At 37.5% G+C, this 17,650-nt stretch overlaps 2 protein-coding genes across 5 annotated transcripts in view; one reads left to right on the plus strand and one right to left on the minus strand.

Moving 5' to 3' along the window:
- Positions 1 to 17,650, minus strand: part of PTPRM (protein tyrosine phosphatase receptor type M) — a 1,028,886-nt gene that overhangs the window by 914,097 nt on the left and 97,139 nt on the right. The window lies entirely within an intron of this gene.
- On the plus strand, positions 12,362 to 13,177 carry LOC118844845 (60S ribosomal protein L7). Its single transcript, XM_036752846.1, has one exon. It carries the CDS (start codon positions 12,379 to 12,381, stop codon positions 13,120 to 13,122), a length of 744 nt encoding a protein of 247 aa, XP_036608741.1. The 5' UTR covers positions 12,362 to 12,378; the 3' UTR covers positions 13,123 to 13,177.

Here is a 17,650-nt window from a genome sequence, read left to right on the forward strand (position 1 = left end):
AGGCTTTGAACTCAAATCTACCAAACAACACACCCAGTACTTCATCCGCTACACAATGTGCCATCACTCCAATGCTATAAAAGGTTCTTTCCTGTCAGTGACAAACATAAATTAATATTGGATGACAGTGGAAACAAGGGCACAAGCATGAAGCCATTACCTGTGCTTCCAGTTTTCCTAGCCTTTTAACTTTTCTGCACATGCAAGCCAAAGCGCTGCCACGAGTGATTAGGACAGAAGCCTGACAGCTCCCCAGAGGACAAACAGTATACATTAAAGCTAGCAAGCTGTGCAAATGACTGGACAAACCTTGTCATAGCTTTCTGGATAATATATGGGAGGGATGCTATGATGAGGAAAAAAAATGTAAAAGTTGGTCAAAGTTTGAAGAAAAGAAATATTTTGTGAATTTTGGACTTTTTCTAATTCCCAAGATGACTTTAGTTGACAAATTGGTTTCTTTTGGTCTTTTAGCTTTTCCTGACCTCAAAAAAGTCCACTTTCTAACTTCCGCCTCATCTTGCTCTTGACAGGCTAAAGCCACCAACCAATGCAATAAAACCTCTGAGGGGAATTAGGATTAGTATAGGAAATTGTAACAACAGTACAGAATTAAACATCAAGTCTGCCCAACATTTAAGATCAAATGTCATTTCTACATGAGAGCAAATGTTTGTCTGGAAGGGAGGTTAACACACATTCTCTTTCTCCCAGAGGACAGGACTAGAGAGAATCTGCTTGGGAAAAAAACAGAAATTTTTCCTGCCCCAAATTCTTTTTCAAAAGTAGAGTGAGTTCTTCAATGAAACACTTTATCCTTTTTGAGGAGCTTTTCTCTTCCTTGAAAGTCATGTCAATTAGTATTAATTAAACACCCACTGTGTGCCAGACAATGTGCTGGGGATACGAATAAAGGTGAAATTAGTTACTGCCCTCGAGGAGCTTACAATTTAGACATGAAAATAACTATGTATGAACAAAATATGAGAAGGAAAAATTAGGAATACACAGAGGGAAGATACTAGAATTAAGAGGGATCTGGAAAGTCTTCCTGCAGAAGCTGCAAAGTTAGCTGGTACTTGAAGGAAGTAAGGGAAGCCAGGAGATGAAGATGAGGAGGAAGGGCATTCCAAGTAAGTGGGACAGCCAATGAAAATGCCCAGTCGGAAGGTATTTTTTTGGTTTGTTTATCTTAAGAACAGTAAGGAGGTCAGTGTCACTCAATCACAAGGTATTAGGGACTGGGGAGGATGGGTTGTAAAGTGTAAGAAGATCAGAAAGGGTTGTGAAGAGTTTGAAACACCAAGCAGAAGATTTTATATTTGATCCTGGAGATGATAGGGAGCCATTAAGTAAGGTAGTGAGGGGTAACATGGTCAGATTTGTTCTTTAGGAAGAACACTTTTGATGGCTGAATGGAGGATACACATTTGATGGCTGAACGGAGCATGGTTGTGTCAGGGAGATGAACCAGCTATCTACTGCAACAGTGCGGGTATGATGTGATTGCACCTGGGTCGCAGGAGTGTCAGAAAAGGGAAGTGGGCATATATGAGGGATGTTATGAAGGTAGAAAAATGGAAATCTTTCCCTTTTATTCTAAGAACCATAGGGGCCTTTATGTTCTCTAGCTTTCTTCCTTTAGTCCAAAGTTACTGCTAAATGATCCGAAGCATGTCAATTAATCAGCATTTCCACTGAGTGTCTATTATATACCTATCACTGCCTAGGTATTGTGGGAGAATAAAAATGAGGACTTGGTTGATGCCCTCAAGAAGCTTCCAATACAGTTGAACAGATAAGACTAATATACATAAATCTGAAGCAAATGATACAAAACATTGCTTAAATAAGCGTGAAATTATGTGAACATGTAGTTTTTTTTCCTCCAGTTTAAATGGTTTAAAGGGGTTTTTTTGTTTTTAATTTTTCTTCCTGTTACCAAAATCTGAAGGACTTCAGTACACCTTCACATGTAGAAACTGTTTAAAAAGGTAAAGAAAATGAAAACACCTTTGGGCCATGAATGAATTTTAGCTCCACTGAGAGTTGGTCAGAAGACATTCCCGAGACAGTGCCCTGCCCCCATTGTCTCTGCCTTGATGCTGTTCTTTAATGTTTTTCAATTATTACAACTACATTTTTTGTGCATTGTTTTTCTTCTTGACTTTTAAATTCTTCGAGATCAGAAACCGTGTCTTATGTGCACTATATGTATCACCTAGGAAAACATCTCACACACATACATACGTGCACTTAATAAATATTTGATGACCATACTATTTCTGATCATCTTCCCCAGTATTTGCAGAAGAAAAACATTCCGCTTCTTCTATAAGTAATTTCCTTTTTATAATTCTTCCAAATTCTCCATGCATCAGAACCAGCAGCAGACAAAACAAGCAACGACCCTAAAGTACCACCAGGAATGTTTTTTTTTTTTATATTGCTCTTCCAATATAAAAAAAATATTTTAATAGCAGATGATGCTTTTCTCATAGAATCATAGATTTATTGTTGGATGGGACTTTAGATCGAGTCTCAAGAACTCGTGTTTCAGAGGAGAAAATGGGGGGAGCGTTGTTTGTATTTTTTTGCTTTTCTTTGTATCCCCACAGAGTGCCTGCCACAGAATAAATGATTAATAAATGCTAGTTGAATGACTGACAATTGAGGCCCCAGAGAGGTTTACTGACCCATGGCTAGTAAGTACCAGAGTCAGAATTTGAACCCAAGGCCCCTGACTCCAAATCTAGAACTCTTTCCACTGCCTCCCAAGGCATACAAGTAGTAGAGTAAGTGTTCAGAGTCTTTGATGGATAGACATTGGTGCCATTACAAATGTAGGGGAGGCAAGTTTGAAGGAACTTCTGTGAGAGGGAACTACAGAAAAGTAATTCAAAATGAGAGGAGGTGAGGAAGGGGAACCACAGTGGTTAAAGTGCTGGGCCTGGAGCCAGGAAGACTCCCTTGCCTGGATTCAAATCTGGCCTCAGACACTTACTAGCTGTGTGACCCTGGGTAAGTCACTTTACCCTGCTTGCCTCAGTTTCCTCATTTGTAAAATGAGCTGGATAAGGAAATACAAACCTCTGCAGTATCTCTGCCAAGAACACTCCACATGGAGTCATAACAAGTCAAACATGACTGAAAATGACTGAAAACAAATTCAAAATCTCTCTTGCTACATTAGTTATATAATCTTATATAGCAATGAGTGGGTTCAGTTGTTTTTCATTAATGTCCATTGTTCATTCATTAATGTCCATTTCATTAATGTCCAATGTCATTAATGTCCAACCCAATAAGAACCCGCGGAAGGGAGATGTGGGAGCCTGGGGAAGGTTAACTGACTTGGGAGGGATTTCTCAGAGATGCTGGACCATGAAGGATAAGTGGGGAGATGTGCACTTGAAGGACTCTGAGAGTTCCAACTAGAAGTATTTCCCAGTATCAAAGAATGAATAAACATAACGTGAAGGTCACACACCACCTTCAAACATCCTATTTAAAAAAAAAGGGATCTAGCCATGGCACTGGTCAGAGTTGATGACACTCAATAGTCTAGAGCCGAAACCTGTAGGCTCTTATAAGGAGAGGGGGAACATTCCCATGGCCAGAGTGTCACTTCAAGCTTTTATAAGGTCAATTTCTGCTTCAGGTCTATGTTTTATCAGGTATCACTGCAGCCGAAGAGTATTGTGGTTGATCATAATCCCCATAAAAATGAAGGGATATAATACTTTTGTTTCAAATAAAGATTTCTTTTAATTATCACAGAGTTTAGAATGGGAATGGACTTTATATATTATCCAGTCCAGTGGTGTCAAACTGAAATAGAAATAGATTCCTAAGGGATCATCTACATTATAATGTATTTTTAATTATTTTGTTAAACGTTGCCCATTACAATTTAATCTGTTTCTGGTGGCAGTAGGGAGTTAGGAGTTTGACACCTCTGATCTAGTCCAATTGTATCCTTTTACAGGAAAAAGATACCAAGAGTCAAGTGATTTGCCCAATATCACATAGGCTATAAATTGTAGAGTCAGGATTTGAACTCAAATCTCAGACCTGAATCCATCAACCTTTCCACCTATCATGCAAAATTTGTTTTCTTGCCTTCAGTGTTTCAAATTTTCAAATGAAGAGTTTATCTGATGCAAGATGTAGCCATTTCTCTACATCATTAATTAAAAAAAATTGTTGAATGCTTAATGAGATGTCTTGATAGCAAAAAAAAGAACATTGGCCTAAGAGTCAGGAGACATGGGTTCCTTCATCCAGCACGTACTTATTAGATTTCTCCAAGACAAGCTGATAAATTAGCTTTGTGACCTTAAGCAGGCTATTTTGCCTCTCTGAGTCTCAGTTTCCCCGTGTGCAAAATGAAAAGATTTCACTAAATTATCTCTGAAGTTCCTCCTGGATTCAAACATTAATAAGCCTATCTAAAATTCTATGATTTATTTCAGTGGTCTCTAAATGGGGCCCAGAAGGCATCCTGGCTATCCCTGGAGGCATGGAATGAACCAATCCAAGGGCTGCCCTATCAGTCACATTCTGCCTTCCCTACATATATCTGCCACACTTCCTTGCCTACCCTTATCTTTCAATGCTTCCCCACTCGGTCACTTTCCTCCTCTGAGCAAATTACCAACATTCACATTCTGAGCCAAGCGTTGGCCCGTCAGAACAGTTAATAGGTAAGTGATACCCAGGTAACCACAGCTGCCGGACCAGGGCCATTGAAAACATTCCCACTGGTTGACCATTCCACCTTACCCTGTGTAGTGACTGATCATGAGAAGGTCATTAATGGTTAATGGTTATGTGCGGTGCATTATGACTAACCACATCAAACTCCAGCGGCTCCCAAATGACTCTAGGATCAACTACTATTTCATCCTTATGTCTAGAGAAGAGTCACTCTTATTAATGTATATTTTCTGTGTGACCTTTATAATGCATTTAATTATACATGCAATAATACAAATTTATAATTTGTAAATAATTGGGGGTGAATGTCCATTTTAACTGATAGATTTCTTAACTTGGAACTCTGCTTGAGATGTTAAGAAATATTTGCTTTCAACTCCATCTGTAGGGTACCAGAAGTGGTTATCTTGACAAAGTGAGTCCATATACATATAATACACCAGTACTGAAGAGAAATATAAGCAGCCAATTTTTCAGATCATGTCATGGTATCCATCTTTCTCCTGCACAAAAGTAATTTAAGAAACAGTCTTACATTCAATTACCTGCATATTAAGGATCCATATTTCTTTTAAGGAATCATATTTCTTTTAAATTCCACTTCCTCTTTCTCCTAACCATTTCACCCCAATACTCTCCTTAAATTGGTAGAAAGCTAGGTTCTTTTTTAAATGCTCTATGGTCTCAAAGCTGGCTAAGGAGGGTCCAGTAAAGTATTCGGAATACTGACACTTGCCTAGCCATCTCAAGTACATATTCAGCAGCTCAGTGGAATGACTTCTCCAGGTTCTACTACGGGAAAAGTATTTGAACCAATGACAATCTGAATAAAGAAATATACATTTCTTTAATTCAGAAAGGTTCAAATGGGAGACTAATAATACAACAAAAGAATATTCTTACCACTCCTTGGGAGGATGAGGATTCAGTTCTGCTATACAAATGTTGATATCTTCAGGCAGAATGTCTACAATAATGGAGCACTTGGGATACACACAGGTCAAATCAGCAGAGACAGGGAATAAGAAAATATGTAAATGGGATGCTTAATTTAAATCTATCAGCTGGTTCCAAAGCAATCCTAGGAGGAACCCAATAGAAATTTTAGGTTCCAGTGAAACATGTTTTGGGAGCTATTTAACAATATCAACATGGTTACTGAAAGTCAGGGATAATGGTTATTTTCTGTACATTAATTTAATATTTCTTAACAATAAATACTCCTATGAATAGAATATGCCTTGTGGCATGTTATTAGACCACATCAAAATGGTTGTCTAAAAAGCACTGAGGGAAAAAGAACAGCCAAACATGGAGTCAGTAATGGCAATTATTAATTGGAGGCACTGAGCATACCCATTAATAAATGTAAATCAACAAAGGAATCAGATGATTAAAACCCCAATAATGAAAGCCTTAATACTGTAATACTAAAGAACTAAATGAAGCATCAGAGATATAACTTTGTCTCAGAAGATTTAAATGTCATTAAAATTCTCAACCAATGAGACCAAACGTTAAATCATGAAGAGACGTGAAGGTTGTTCACATACACATTTAAGGTATTACAACTCGATGGAGGCCTCTCAGAGAGATCCCATGAAACCTTAATAGGAACTACAGATGGCAAAAGTTCTGTTATTTAAAAAATAAAAAAAAGCATTTAAGCTCTAGACCAAAAAAAAAAAAACTGAGGCGCTAATTTGCAAATGTATATGCAAAAAAGACACAACTGTTCATTTTCCTTCAAAATGCTTCAAAATCCCCTGCGTGGTCTTCTTTCTTTTTTTTTCCTCAGCAAATCTTTCCCTTCACAACACAGTGCCATTCCCCACCCCAGAACCAAATTAAACTCCCATTCTTCCTTGCCCTTAATTTTTTTTTCACGAGATTTGCAACATTACTAAAACTACATTTAATTTCTAGAAACAAAGGAGGGAATCCACAGAAGATCTCAGCAACATCTAGATGATTAGAGCTGATGAAAACATTTAACAAGAGTTGATTTTTTTCCTCATTCTCAAAACGGGAGAATAGCTGTAAGGATTTATGGAAAATGTAGCATTTTTTTTAATATAAAAGAATCATGGTAATCTGCTTTCTTTGCAAAAGAATTTGCCACAGAAGGATAGTATGTCACCCAGAATTACTACTAAAACCTCATTATGTTGGGAAGGCTAGTGGAAATGTAAAGGTAGATTTGCAAATGCTCCTGTAATTTATCTCTTAAATTATCAGTTAAAATAATGCAAAAAGCTGGCAAGGTTAAGAAAGCAGCAAAAAGCACTCTACACTCTATATAATCCAATTCTAATTAAGCATTGTGAACCACAGTACTTAAACATTTGTACTCAATGCAAAAATTTAAATGATATTTTCAATAAGAGTCTCCCTCTCATGCTTCCCAAATTGCTTTCTAAGAACCTTATAATTCATACCTTCGGTGATCATTAAGCGCTCATTGTATATACAGTGCTCTAGAGGCAAGGAGTCCATGAATACAGAAAAAATAGTCAAGGTCTCTCCTCTAGCTTAAGAGAGTTTGCAATCTCCTAGCTGCACATAGTAATGGAATAATCAGTTCATTTTTGGTCCATTCATTCATTTATTCATATTCATGGAGCCAAAGAAGTATTATAAGAAACAAAAGTTGTAAAGTCAAGCAACTTTGAAAGAGTTGGGAACTCTTAGCACAATGACCAACAAGGTTTCCAGGGGACTAATGTGAAATATGTCACCTACCTCCTGATAGAGGTAAGAGTCTCAGAGGACCGAATGAGCCTCTTTTTTTTAAAACATAGCCTACAAAGTAATTTGTTTTGCTTAACTATATATGTTTGCTTCTGTTTTTCCTTCTTTCTCAATTGAAGAGGGGTGGGGAAAGAGGTAAGAAACAAAAGTAGATTTCTGCTGATTGACAAAAAATAAAATTTAGCAAAAGAAGGCAAAAGGAACTTGTGAATCATAAACTCCAATTAAGGTTACTTTAAGTAAAGTTTTAAAAATACATACAGGTTAAAAAAACATGTAAAATGGAATTCCTCTTCCAATGTCTCTTAAGTAAAGGAAGGGACCTACAAGGACTGTATTTGGGCTGAGCTAAGGGGTGGGCTCAAGGTCCAGCTGTGGCAATAAGAACTTCAAATCCCCAGGAGCCCACCAAAGCTCCCACTACAGCTAGAAAATCAAGTATAGTCAACAAAATGTAAGCACGGTGAGAGCTTGTATTCGCTATACCTTTCCGTCAATTCTGTGAGGTGAAGATAGAGCCTACTGTAAAATATTACTTGTGAAAGCCTGCCTGTTCATTTCTTATACTTTCTTCAAGGACACCCTTAATGCATGGCTAGATTATTCTTCTAAAAACTCTGAAGAGATAAGAAAGTAGGTAAATAGGCTGGTGGTTATTGCTATTCTCTTGGTGGCCTTTTTTTTTTAAATAACAGAAGTCATAATTGGTATCCTCCCTTCTTTCAGGTGCTTTGAGAATCAATCCCTCTAGGCCTACAAACTGTGTCACCTTCTGACCCTGGTTTCCTCTTTGTATCTGGTCCGGATGAAGTACATGAGGAAGTAGAAATTGCACTTTAAAAAAGCAAAGATGGAAACAACATCTGCAGTTATGATGTTAGGGCTCAAATGTTGCAGCTCCTGTGTCCCAAGTGGCCAAAAAAACTTATTCCAAAAATCTTTAAAGCAATTTTCATATTTCTTACGTTTCTGTCCTCCTTGTTTCATCCTTAAATGTCTTCACATTGATTTTGCTTAGGCCATCACCAAGGCTTCAACCTTTTTTCTTCCCTTCTCATTGTCTTATAAAGTGTTATTTCACATCGTTTTCCACCTTTGTCCTATGTAAGATTTTACAAATGAGTTTATGTTCTAAAATGGTGCTGCCCTAGACTCCATCTCTCTCAACCTGGCCAGGTGTTTGCTGGCTGAAGTAGTTTCTGCGCTCTTTTATTCTCCTTGATTTCATCATTGATTTTACATCAGTAAAACCAATTCTTTAGGAATCAATTATAATTAAGGATTACATCTAATCCTCCATCTCTCTTTCCATTTTTAGGACCAACAACCTCCTTAAATAAATTGAGTTGGCATTGTTTTCATTACATACCACAGATTTTTTCAATTTTTTTTTCTTTCTCTTAGGTTTATATTAAGTTTTGGTCTTTGATTAAAAAAAAACACAAAAGAAGCCAGTGGTCTAATTGTACATAGATAACTGATTCAGGAATGATTCCCAGAATCAATAACAAGTTTATTTCCTGACTGTTGAAACATAACCAATTTTTTAATATAATCAATTTCTTATTTGGGTGGACACTTGTCACTAGGAGGAATCGCACCTCCCAACTCTTTTTTTAAAGAAAGTATTCATGACAAATACAGGCATGAAGCTATAGCCTACAAGTCTTTGGCCTCTCTCATTTTTCCCTGAGCCATATTTTCTACTATCCTCATCTGTGATCACCCCTTAATTGAGATCACTAAGTATCAGAGTATATATGGATTTTATTTAGAGGGCTTTATTTAGTTATTGGAAAAACATATTTACCTTACCATCTTCAGCAACAGAGCTTAAAACAGAGGACATAGGAGAAAAGGCAGTGACTCACCTGAGCTCCCCTCAGAACCCCTCTAAACACCTTTAAACAATGATATACAACAATTCCTGGAGCAGCAGAACGCACAAAAGGATGGGGTAAAATAATTTTCCAGCCAAAGACAACTTAGAAGGTTTGCAGGAAAGGTCTGCTGCACCTGGGTAGGAGTGGAGCACAGTCCAGTGCAGGAGGAGGCTTTAGGAGACACTGAATCAGGAGCAGCAGCAGATACTTTGGAAGCTCTTAGCCCACAGATGATAAGGGGGTTGAACAACTGGTCAGAAGGAGATTACAGGCTTCTCTTTGCTAGCCCTGAGGCAAGACTCTGTTGCTTTGCCAATACACTGGTCCTGGTTGTGGTCCTGGGTGGCAGTCCCAGGAGGAGCACTAGCATACCAGAGCTTGTGGCCACAGTGGAGAAGGGACTCTCATCACAGTTCCAGGGCAGAAAAGGGTGCTTGTGGTCACTCACAGACCATACCACAAGCTAGAAGAGCAGTAAACACGCCTTTCCTTAGATCATACCACCTTGGAAGAACTGAACACTTACATGTCCCTAGTAGTATCTCTGACAATAGCTACACAAAACCCCTGAAGCTTGCGTTAGTGCGTCCTCCATCCTGGAAGCAGAGCCCCACCTTAGCCAAGAGTTAAAAATCAAGAAACAGGCTGGGAAAATAAGCAAAGAATTGGAAAAAATATTCTGACCATAGAAAGTTACTATGGTGACGATGAAGATCAAAACACACACTCAGAAGAAGATAACTAAGTCACAGCTCCTACATCCAAAGCCTCCAAGAAAAATATGAATTGTTCTTAGCCCTTGGAAGGTCTCAAAAAGGATTTTTAAAATCAAGTAAGAGAAATGGAGGAAAAATTGGGAAGAGAAATGACAGTGATGCAAGAAAATAATAGAAAAAGAGTCAATAGCTTGGTAAAGGAGACACAAAAAATGCTGATGAAAATAACACCTTAAAAACAGACTAGGCCAAATGGTAAAAGAGGTACAAACATCCAAAAAGGAGAATAATGCCTTGAAAAGCAGAATTGGCCAAATGGAAAAAGAGGTACAAGAATTAGTTGAAGAAAAATAAAACTCTTTTAAAAGTAGAACTGGCGAAATGGAAAAAAGAGGTCCGAAAGCTCACTGAAGAAAGTAATTCCTTAAAAAATTAAAATTGAGCAAACAGAAGCTAATGACTTTATGAGAAATCAAGAAACAATAAAACAAAACCAAAAGAACGAAAAAATAGAAGACAATGTGAGATATCTCACTGGAAATACAAGTGACCTGGAAAATAGATACAGGACAGATATTTTAAAAATCATTGGACTACCTGAAAGCCATGATCAAAAAAAGAGCCTAGACATCATCTTTCAAGAAATGATCAATGAAATCTGTCCTGATATTCTAGAGCCAGAAGGTAAAATAGAAATTGAAAGAATCCACCAATCACCTCCTGAAAGAGTCCCAAAATGAAAACTCCCAAAATATTACTAAATTCCAGAGCTCCCAGGTCAAGGAGAAAATATTGCAAGCAGCCAGAAAGAAACAATTCAAGTACCATGGAGCCACAGTTAGTATGATACAAGATTTAGCGGCTTCTATATTAAAGGGTCAGAGGACTTGGAATATGATATTCCAGAGGGCAAAGGAGCTAGAATTACAGCCAAGAATCACCTACCCACCAAAAGTGAGTATAACCCTTAAGGAGAAAATTGGATATTTAATGAAATAGAGGACTTTCAAGCATCCTTGATGTTTTAAAAGACCAAAGCTGAATAGAAAATTTAATTTTCAAATATAAGACTCAAGAGAAGCATAAAAAGGTAAAGAGGAAAGGAAAATCATAAGGGATTTAATAAGATTAAAGTGTTTACATTCCTACAAGGGAAGATGATACTTATAACTCAGAAGAATTTTCTCAATATTAGGACAGTTAGAAAAGAAGGAGTATATATGGACAGAGGGCACAGGTGTGAGTTGAACACGAAGGAATGGTATCTAAAAATAAATAACATTGAAAGGTGAGAGAGGAATGCACTGGGAGAAAGGGAAAGGGAGAGATAGAATGAGGTAAAATATCTCACATTAAAAGAGGCAAGAAAAAGCTTTTACAGTGGAGGAGAAGAAGGGAGAAGTGATGAGAAGTGAGTGAACCTTGCTCTCATCAGAACTGGCTCAAAGAGGGAATAACATGCACCCTCAATTGAGTATAGAGATCTATCTCAACTCTACAGGAAAGTAGGAAGGGAAATAAATAAGAGAAGGGGGTAGCATGATAGAAGGAAGAGCAGATTTGGGGAGGGGATAGTCAGAAGCAAAATACTTGATGAGGAGCAGGGTGAAAGGAGAAAGAGAATAGAATAAATGGGGGGGAATAGGATGGAAAGCAATACAGTTAGCAATGGTAACTGAAAAATTTTTGAAGCAAGTTTCTATGATATAGGCCTCATTTCCAAATATACAGAAAACTGAGTCAAATTTATAAAAATAAGAGCCATTCCTCAACTGACAAATGATCAAAAGATATGAACAGTTTTCATATGAAGTAATCAAAGCTATCTATGGCCATAGGAAAAAAAATGTTCTAACTATTTATAGGAGAAATTCAAATTAAAACAATTCTGAGGTACTACCTCATACCTATTACGTTACTAATAGGACAGAGAAGGAAAATGACAAACATTGGAGGGGATGTGGGAAAAATAAGGCATTAATGTACTGTTGGTGGAGTTGTGAACTAATTTAACCAGTCTGTAGAGCAATTGGGAACTATGACCAAAGTACTATAAAACTATGTATACACTTTGACCTAGCAATACCACTTCTAGGTCTGTATCCAAAAAGAGATTTAAAAAAACAAAAAGGAAAAGGACCTATATGTACAAAAATATTTATAGCAGCTCATTTCTGCTGTCAAAGAATGGGAAATTAAGGGGATGCCCATCGATTGGGGAATGGCTGAACAAACTGTGGTATGTAATTATGATGGAATACTATTGTGCTATAAGCAATGATGAGTAGCCTCTTTTCCCAGCCAGAATCATGGCGGGCGTAGAAGAAAAGAAAAAGCTACCATCCGTTCCAGAATCCCTTCTGAAAAAGCGAAAGGCTTTTGCAATACTGAAGGCCAAACGCTTGAAGAAGAAGATGGCTATTAAAAAGCTCCGTAAAATACGGAGAAAAGTTATCTATGAAAAAGCAAAAGCCTACCATAAGGAGTACAGACAGATGTACAGGAGTGAAATCCGGCTGGCTAGAATGGCACGCAAAGCTGGCAACTACTATGTACCTGCTGAACCCAAGTTAGCTTTTGTGATCAGAATCAGAGGTATCAATGGTGTTAGCCCAAAGGTCCGAAAAGTATTGCAACTTCTTCGTCTTCGCCAAATCTTCAATGGCACTTTTGTTAAACTTAACAAGGCTTCTATTAACATGCTGAGGATTGTGGAACCATACATTGCATGGGGTTACCCAAACCTGAAGTCTGTGAATGACTTGATTTACAAACGTGGTTATGGCAAGATCAAGAAACAGAGGATTGCCCTGACGGATAATGCCCTTATTGCAAAATCTCTTGGTAAATATGGAATTATCTGCATGGAGGATTTGATCCATGAGATCTACACTGTTGGCAAGCACTTCAAAGCTGCCAACAACTTCCTGTGGCCCTTCAAATTATCTTCTCCACGAGGCGGAATGAAGAAAAAGACTACACATTTTGTGGAAGGTGGAAATGCTGGTAACAGGGAAGACCAGATCAACAGGCTTATTAGAAGAATGAACTAAAGGTCTCTACCATGATTATTTTTCTAATGGTCTGTTAATAAAAATGCCTGTGACAAAATTGAAAAAAAAAAAGAAAAGAAATGATGAGTAGGAAGCTCTCAGAAAAAGATTACATGGACTGATGCAAAGTGAAATGTACTGTGTACAAAGTAACAGCAAGTATGTAAGATCATCAGCTGTGAATGACTTAGCAATACAAATGATCTAAGACAACTCTGAAGGACTTAAGATGAAAAATGCCCAGAGAAAAAACTGATGGTGTCTGAAATACAGATTGAAGCATACTGTTTTTACTTTATTTTCCTTGAGATTTTTTTGTCTATGCTTTCTTTCATAATATGACCAATATGGAAATGTTTTGCATGACTACACATGTATGACCTATATCAAATTGCTTGTTTTCTCAAAAGGGGTAGGGGTGGAGAGGGAGCAAGGCAGAGAATTTAGAACTTTCAGTTTTAAAAATGAATGCTAAAAGTTATTTTTACATGTAGTTCATTATTTACATGTAGGGAAAAATAAAATAGTGAATAAATTCAAAAAAAGAAAAAGAAAAAAATAGAAGTCAAAGCAGAAAACAAAATTATTTTCCCTGGTGTCGTTCTGCCAACACTTCATGAGTACTGTAAAACAAAAGGATAAATTTCTCATGAAACGACGCTGCCTGTTCTCTTAAACTTTTATCAGAGTCACCCTCGATTCACAATAAAACCAAGTTCACCAACACTTTTTATATGTCTCCCCAAGGAAAGCCTGGGAAGCAGCTGGCGGTACAGGGACAGAACTCTAGGCCTGGAGTCAGGAAGACCTGAGGTCAAATCCAGCCTCAGACAGTTGCTACCTGTGTGACCCTGGGCAAGTCACTCAACCTTTTTCCACCTCAGTTTCCTCAACAGTAAAATGAGACTAGTAATGGCACCTACCTCCCAAGGTTGTTGTGAGGATCAAATGAGATAATATTGGTAAAAAGCACTTAGCATAGTGCCCGGCCCATGGTGGGCGCTATATAAAAAGCCTGCTCCCTTCCCCTTCCCTCCTATTTGACCACAATATCTTTTAGTTTTCTAGTCTTAAGTAAAGTGAAAATTTCAAGACTGAAGCAATTCAATTCCTTCAGTAGTAGGTCCCTTCACTGGTTACTGGGCAAGGTTTTCACATTTAAAGCCCTTAAACGTTATATTTATAGAATGAATAAAAATCATGGTTCTTAGCACCCTTGAACTCTCTTTTTTAAAAGTATTTTCACTTCAGAATCAGAAGGGAATCACATTGACTGACGTCCATTTTGCTTGTTTTTTGTGTTGTCTTCACAAAAGGCCTGGGAAAGTCACTTCACCTCTGTCTGTCTCAAGTTTCCTCAGGTGTGAAATGGGAATCCTAAAGCACCTACCTCATATGGTTGTTATGAAGACCAAGGGAGATGATATTTGTACAGTGCCTAACACAGTGCCTAGCACATAGCAGACACTCAATCAATGCTTATTCCTTTCTTGCACTATCATGATCACTAGTCTACTGGCAACCAGCAGCTCATTATTAAGCTTGACTTGTTTTCAGAAAGTGAAGTCTGCTGCAAGGACCATATCTGAAACTTGGTGAAACCTGTCAGAGAGCAGCTAGAGCTCAGACTCTGTTGGCAAAGCCCACGAGACTCAAAGGTCACTAAAACACCACGATGAGACATCCAGGAAGGACTCTATGTATAAAGGAACAAAACAAAGTCTGAGGAGGTTCAAGCAAACAGTCTCAGAAATGGCTTGTTACTGATGTCATTCCCAAATCACCTGTCCAGGAGGCTAAAGGTTAGTAAAGAAAGCTTCCAGAAATGAGTCTTGGAATGGATGTCGACTGACTAGGAAGGGTTAAGAGGATATTCTAAGCAGAAGAAAATAACACAAGCAAAGACATGGAGGCAAGAAGGAACCAGATATGAGCAAACAGATGGCAAGGAGATCCATCTCACTAGACTGAAAGAAATATAGTTGGTGGGTTTGTGATGCTATGGGCTAAGCCAGATTTTTTATTCATTACTGTAAAAAACAAAACATCTACTTCCTTGTTCATTTTTGTTAACTCATATATCATCATGAGGAAACACACAGCATCCAAATGCATTTTCTTTCTGGTAGAGTTTTAACACAGAGCACTGTCAATTTTTTTAAATATACAGAGGTAAATGACATATTCGGAACCAATTTCTCATCTGAAAAAATAATACAATCAGTCCGGCCAAAATAACAGGTCAAGAAAGAAACAGTGTTCGTCTTAAAATTTTCGGAGAATTTTACTTTGTCAGAGTTATTATTTCTAAAACTTAGGGAAATTTTTAAATAAAAGGCACATTTTCTAAAATACCATTATGATCACAAAAGAATATGCCAATATTTAGTCATTTAATAACTATATGATCTCAGGTGACTTATTTTGGCTCTGGTCCTTGGGTTTCCATATTGATAAAATGAAATGGTGAGGCCAGAAAGGATCATCCCCAAAGATCCATTCTGGTTCCAGCAGTCTATGATATATGCTTTAAGTAAAGGTACAGAAGTCACACTTAATCTAAAAGTAACTTGAGGATGTGTTTTAGTTTTCTACTTTAAAAAAAAAAACAAGCACCCTATCTTACAACAAAAGCAATGATTTAAAATGAAACTCAATTGAAATTAAGATGAGCAGATGGCACTGTATCACTGGGACAGTATTAAAACAGGAAGAGAGACATAGGGAAGAACAGATGCAAAAGATATTTTAGATGGTGCTTTTGGAAAAATCAGAGAAGCCGAAGGTCCTAAAACTAGAAAACAACATAAGGAGACTCTGTTCTACAATAGTTATTTTATTCTGTGAATCAGCTAATTTAATCAAGATTTTTTCTCACTAACTATTTCACTTTGAAGAATGCATCAAAATATTTACTAATAAGGTACAACAGCTAGTCTATATTATACAAAGCTGAAAGAGATTAAAAATCCCATTGAAGTGGTACTTCCTAAGGCAGAGGGTTTTGCCCAACCTATCTCTTTGGATTTTTATCAGGACTATGCTCAGTATCCGCTGAAGCATGTTCATGTATAAGGACTGAAAAATGGAGACAGACAGAGACAGAGAGAAAGACAGAGGCAGATAGACAGACAGACAGATAGAAAGACAGAGAGTGGGGGGGCGAGGGAAGAGAGAGAGAGAATATTATAAATATTATTTCATTGATCCTCACAACAGCTCTGGGAGATAGGTTATGCCACATCTGACAATTAAAGAAGTGGAGGCAAATACAGATTAAGTGACTTGCCCAGGGTCATGCAGTTAATGTCAGAGTCTGAATTTGAGCTGTGTCTCTAGGGCGCTGTACTCAAAGCCAAGAAGACCCAGGTTAATGTACCTTCTGACATACACTGGCTGGGCAAGTCCTGAACTTTTGGTACTCTAAACCAGTAGTGTTAAACCCAAATAAAAAAAGAATCAGGGGTGCCACATTAGGATCCCCATGGGCCGCATACTGACTTAATTGTTAAATGCAACATTATGTATGTTTTTTGTATTTTGATTTTGTTAAGTATTTCCCAATTCTATTTTAATCCGATTTGGGCTGCATTCTGAAGTGTCCTGGGCTTTATGAGATTGATGCCTCTCTAGGCAACCCTCAAGGACTATAAGATAAAGACAAATGCCTCATCTACAATAGTAGGAGTTTCCTCACCTATGATTTCCGTATATCCATCAAATCACAAGTTCAAGCCATATCATAGACAATTCGTGCTGGAAGAAGGAGCTAAGGGAATAAATCATCTATTTCCAGATGGGTCATTAAGGAAGCTATTCATGGTGGATGTGGGAGATGAGAGGATGCCACCAGTCTGTGCCTAAAACTATCCTAACACTTAAAATCAGGGAAATGGGAAGGATAGAAATAATGTAAATTATTAAAGTCCAAACTTTGTCTTTTTATAATAAATTTATCTGTCCCACTATAAGTCTTTTAGAACTATAACTGAAAATTTGGAGAATTAAACACCAAAATTTAAAGAGATTTCTAAAGACAATGAACTAACAATACAAAATATTTATTGTGCCTGATGATCTAAAAATAACATTTTATGAGTTTTCTGTAGGATTGTAAAAACACAAATATCAAAGTATCTTCATATAAACATTAATATGACAGCCATTTATGACTTTGGGGACTCAATATAAGATCATTAAACTCATTAATGTAATTAAGCACTTTATTTCTCTTTATATGTAAATTCACAGAATGGGACTGTATACAGACCTGAAAAATTAAACAAGACAAGAACGAGTCAGGCTCATGTCTCTTTGGCCTATAGAAATGGCAGTGAATATTTGCTGCTGTTCAGTCATTTGAGTTGTGTCTGACTCTGTGACCCCATTTGGGGTTTTCTTGGTAAAGCTACTGGAGTGGTTTTCCATTTCCTTCTGCAGCTCATTTTACAGATGAGGAAACTGAGGTAAAACAGGGTTAAGTGACTTGCCCAGGGTCACACAGCTAGTAAGCATCTGAGGCCAGATT

The sequence above is a fragment of the Trichosurus vulpecula genome, chromosome 1 (assembly GCF_011100635.1).
Source record: "Trichosurus vulpecula isolate mTriVul1 chromosome 1, mTriVul1.pri, whole genome shotgun sequence".
Classification (NCBI taxonomy): Eukaryota; Metazoa; Chordata; class Mammalia; order Diprotodontia; family Phalangeridae; genus Trichosurus; species Trichosurus vulpecula.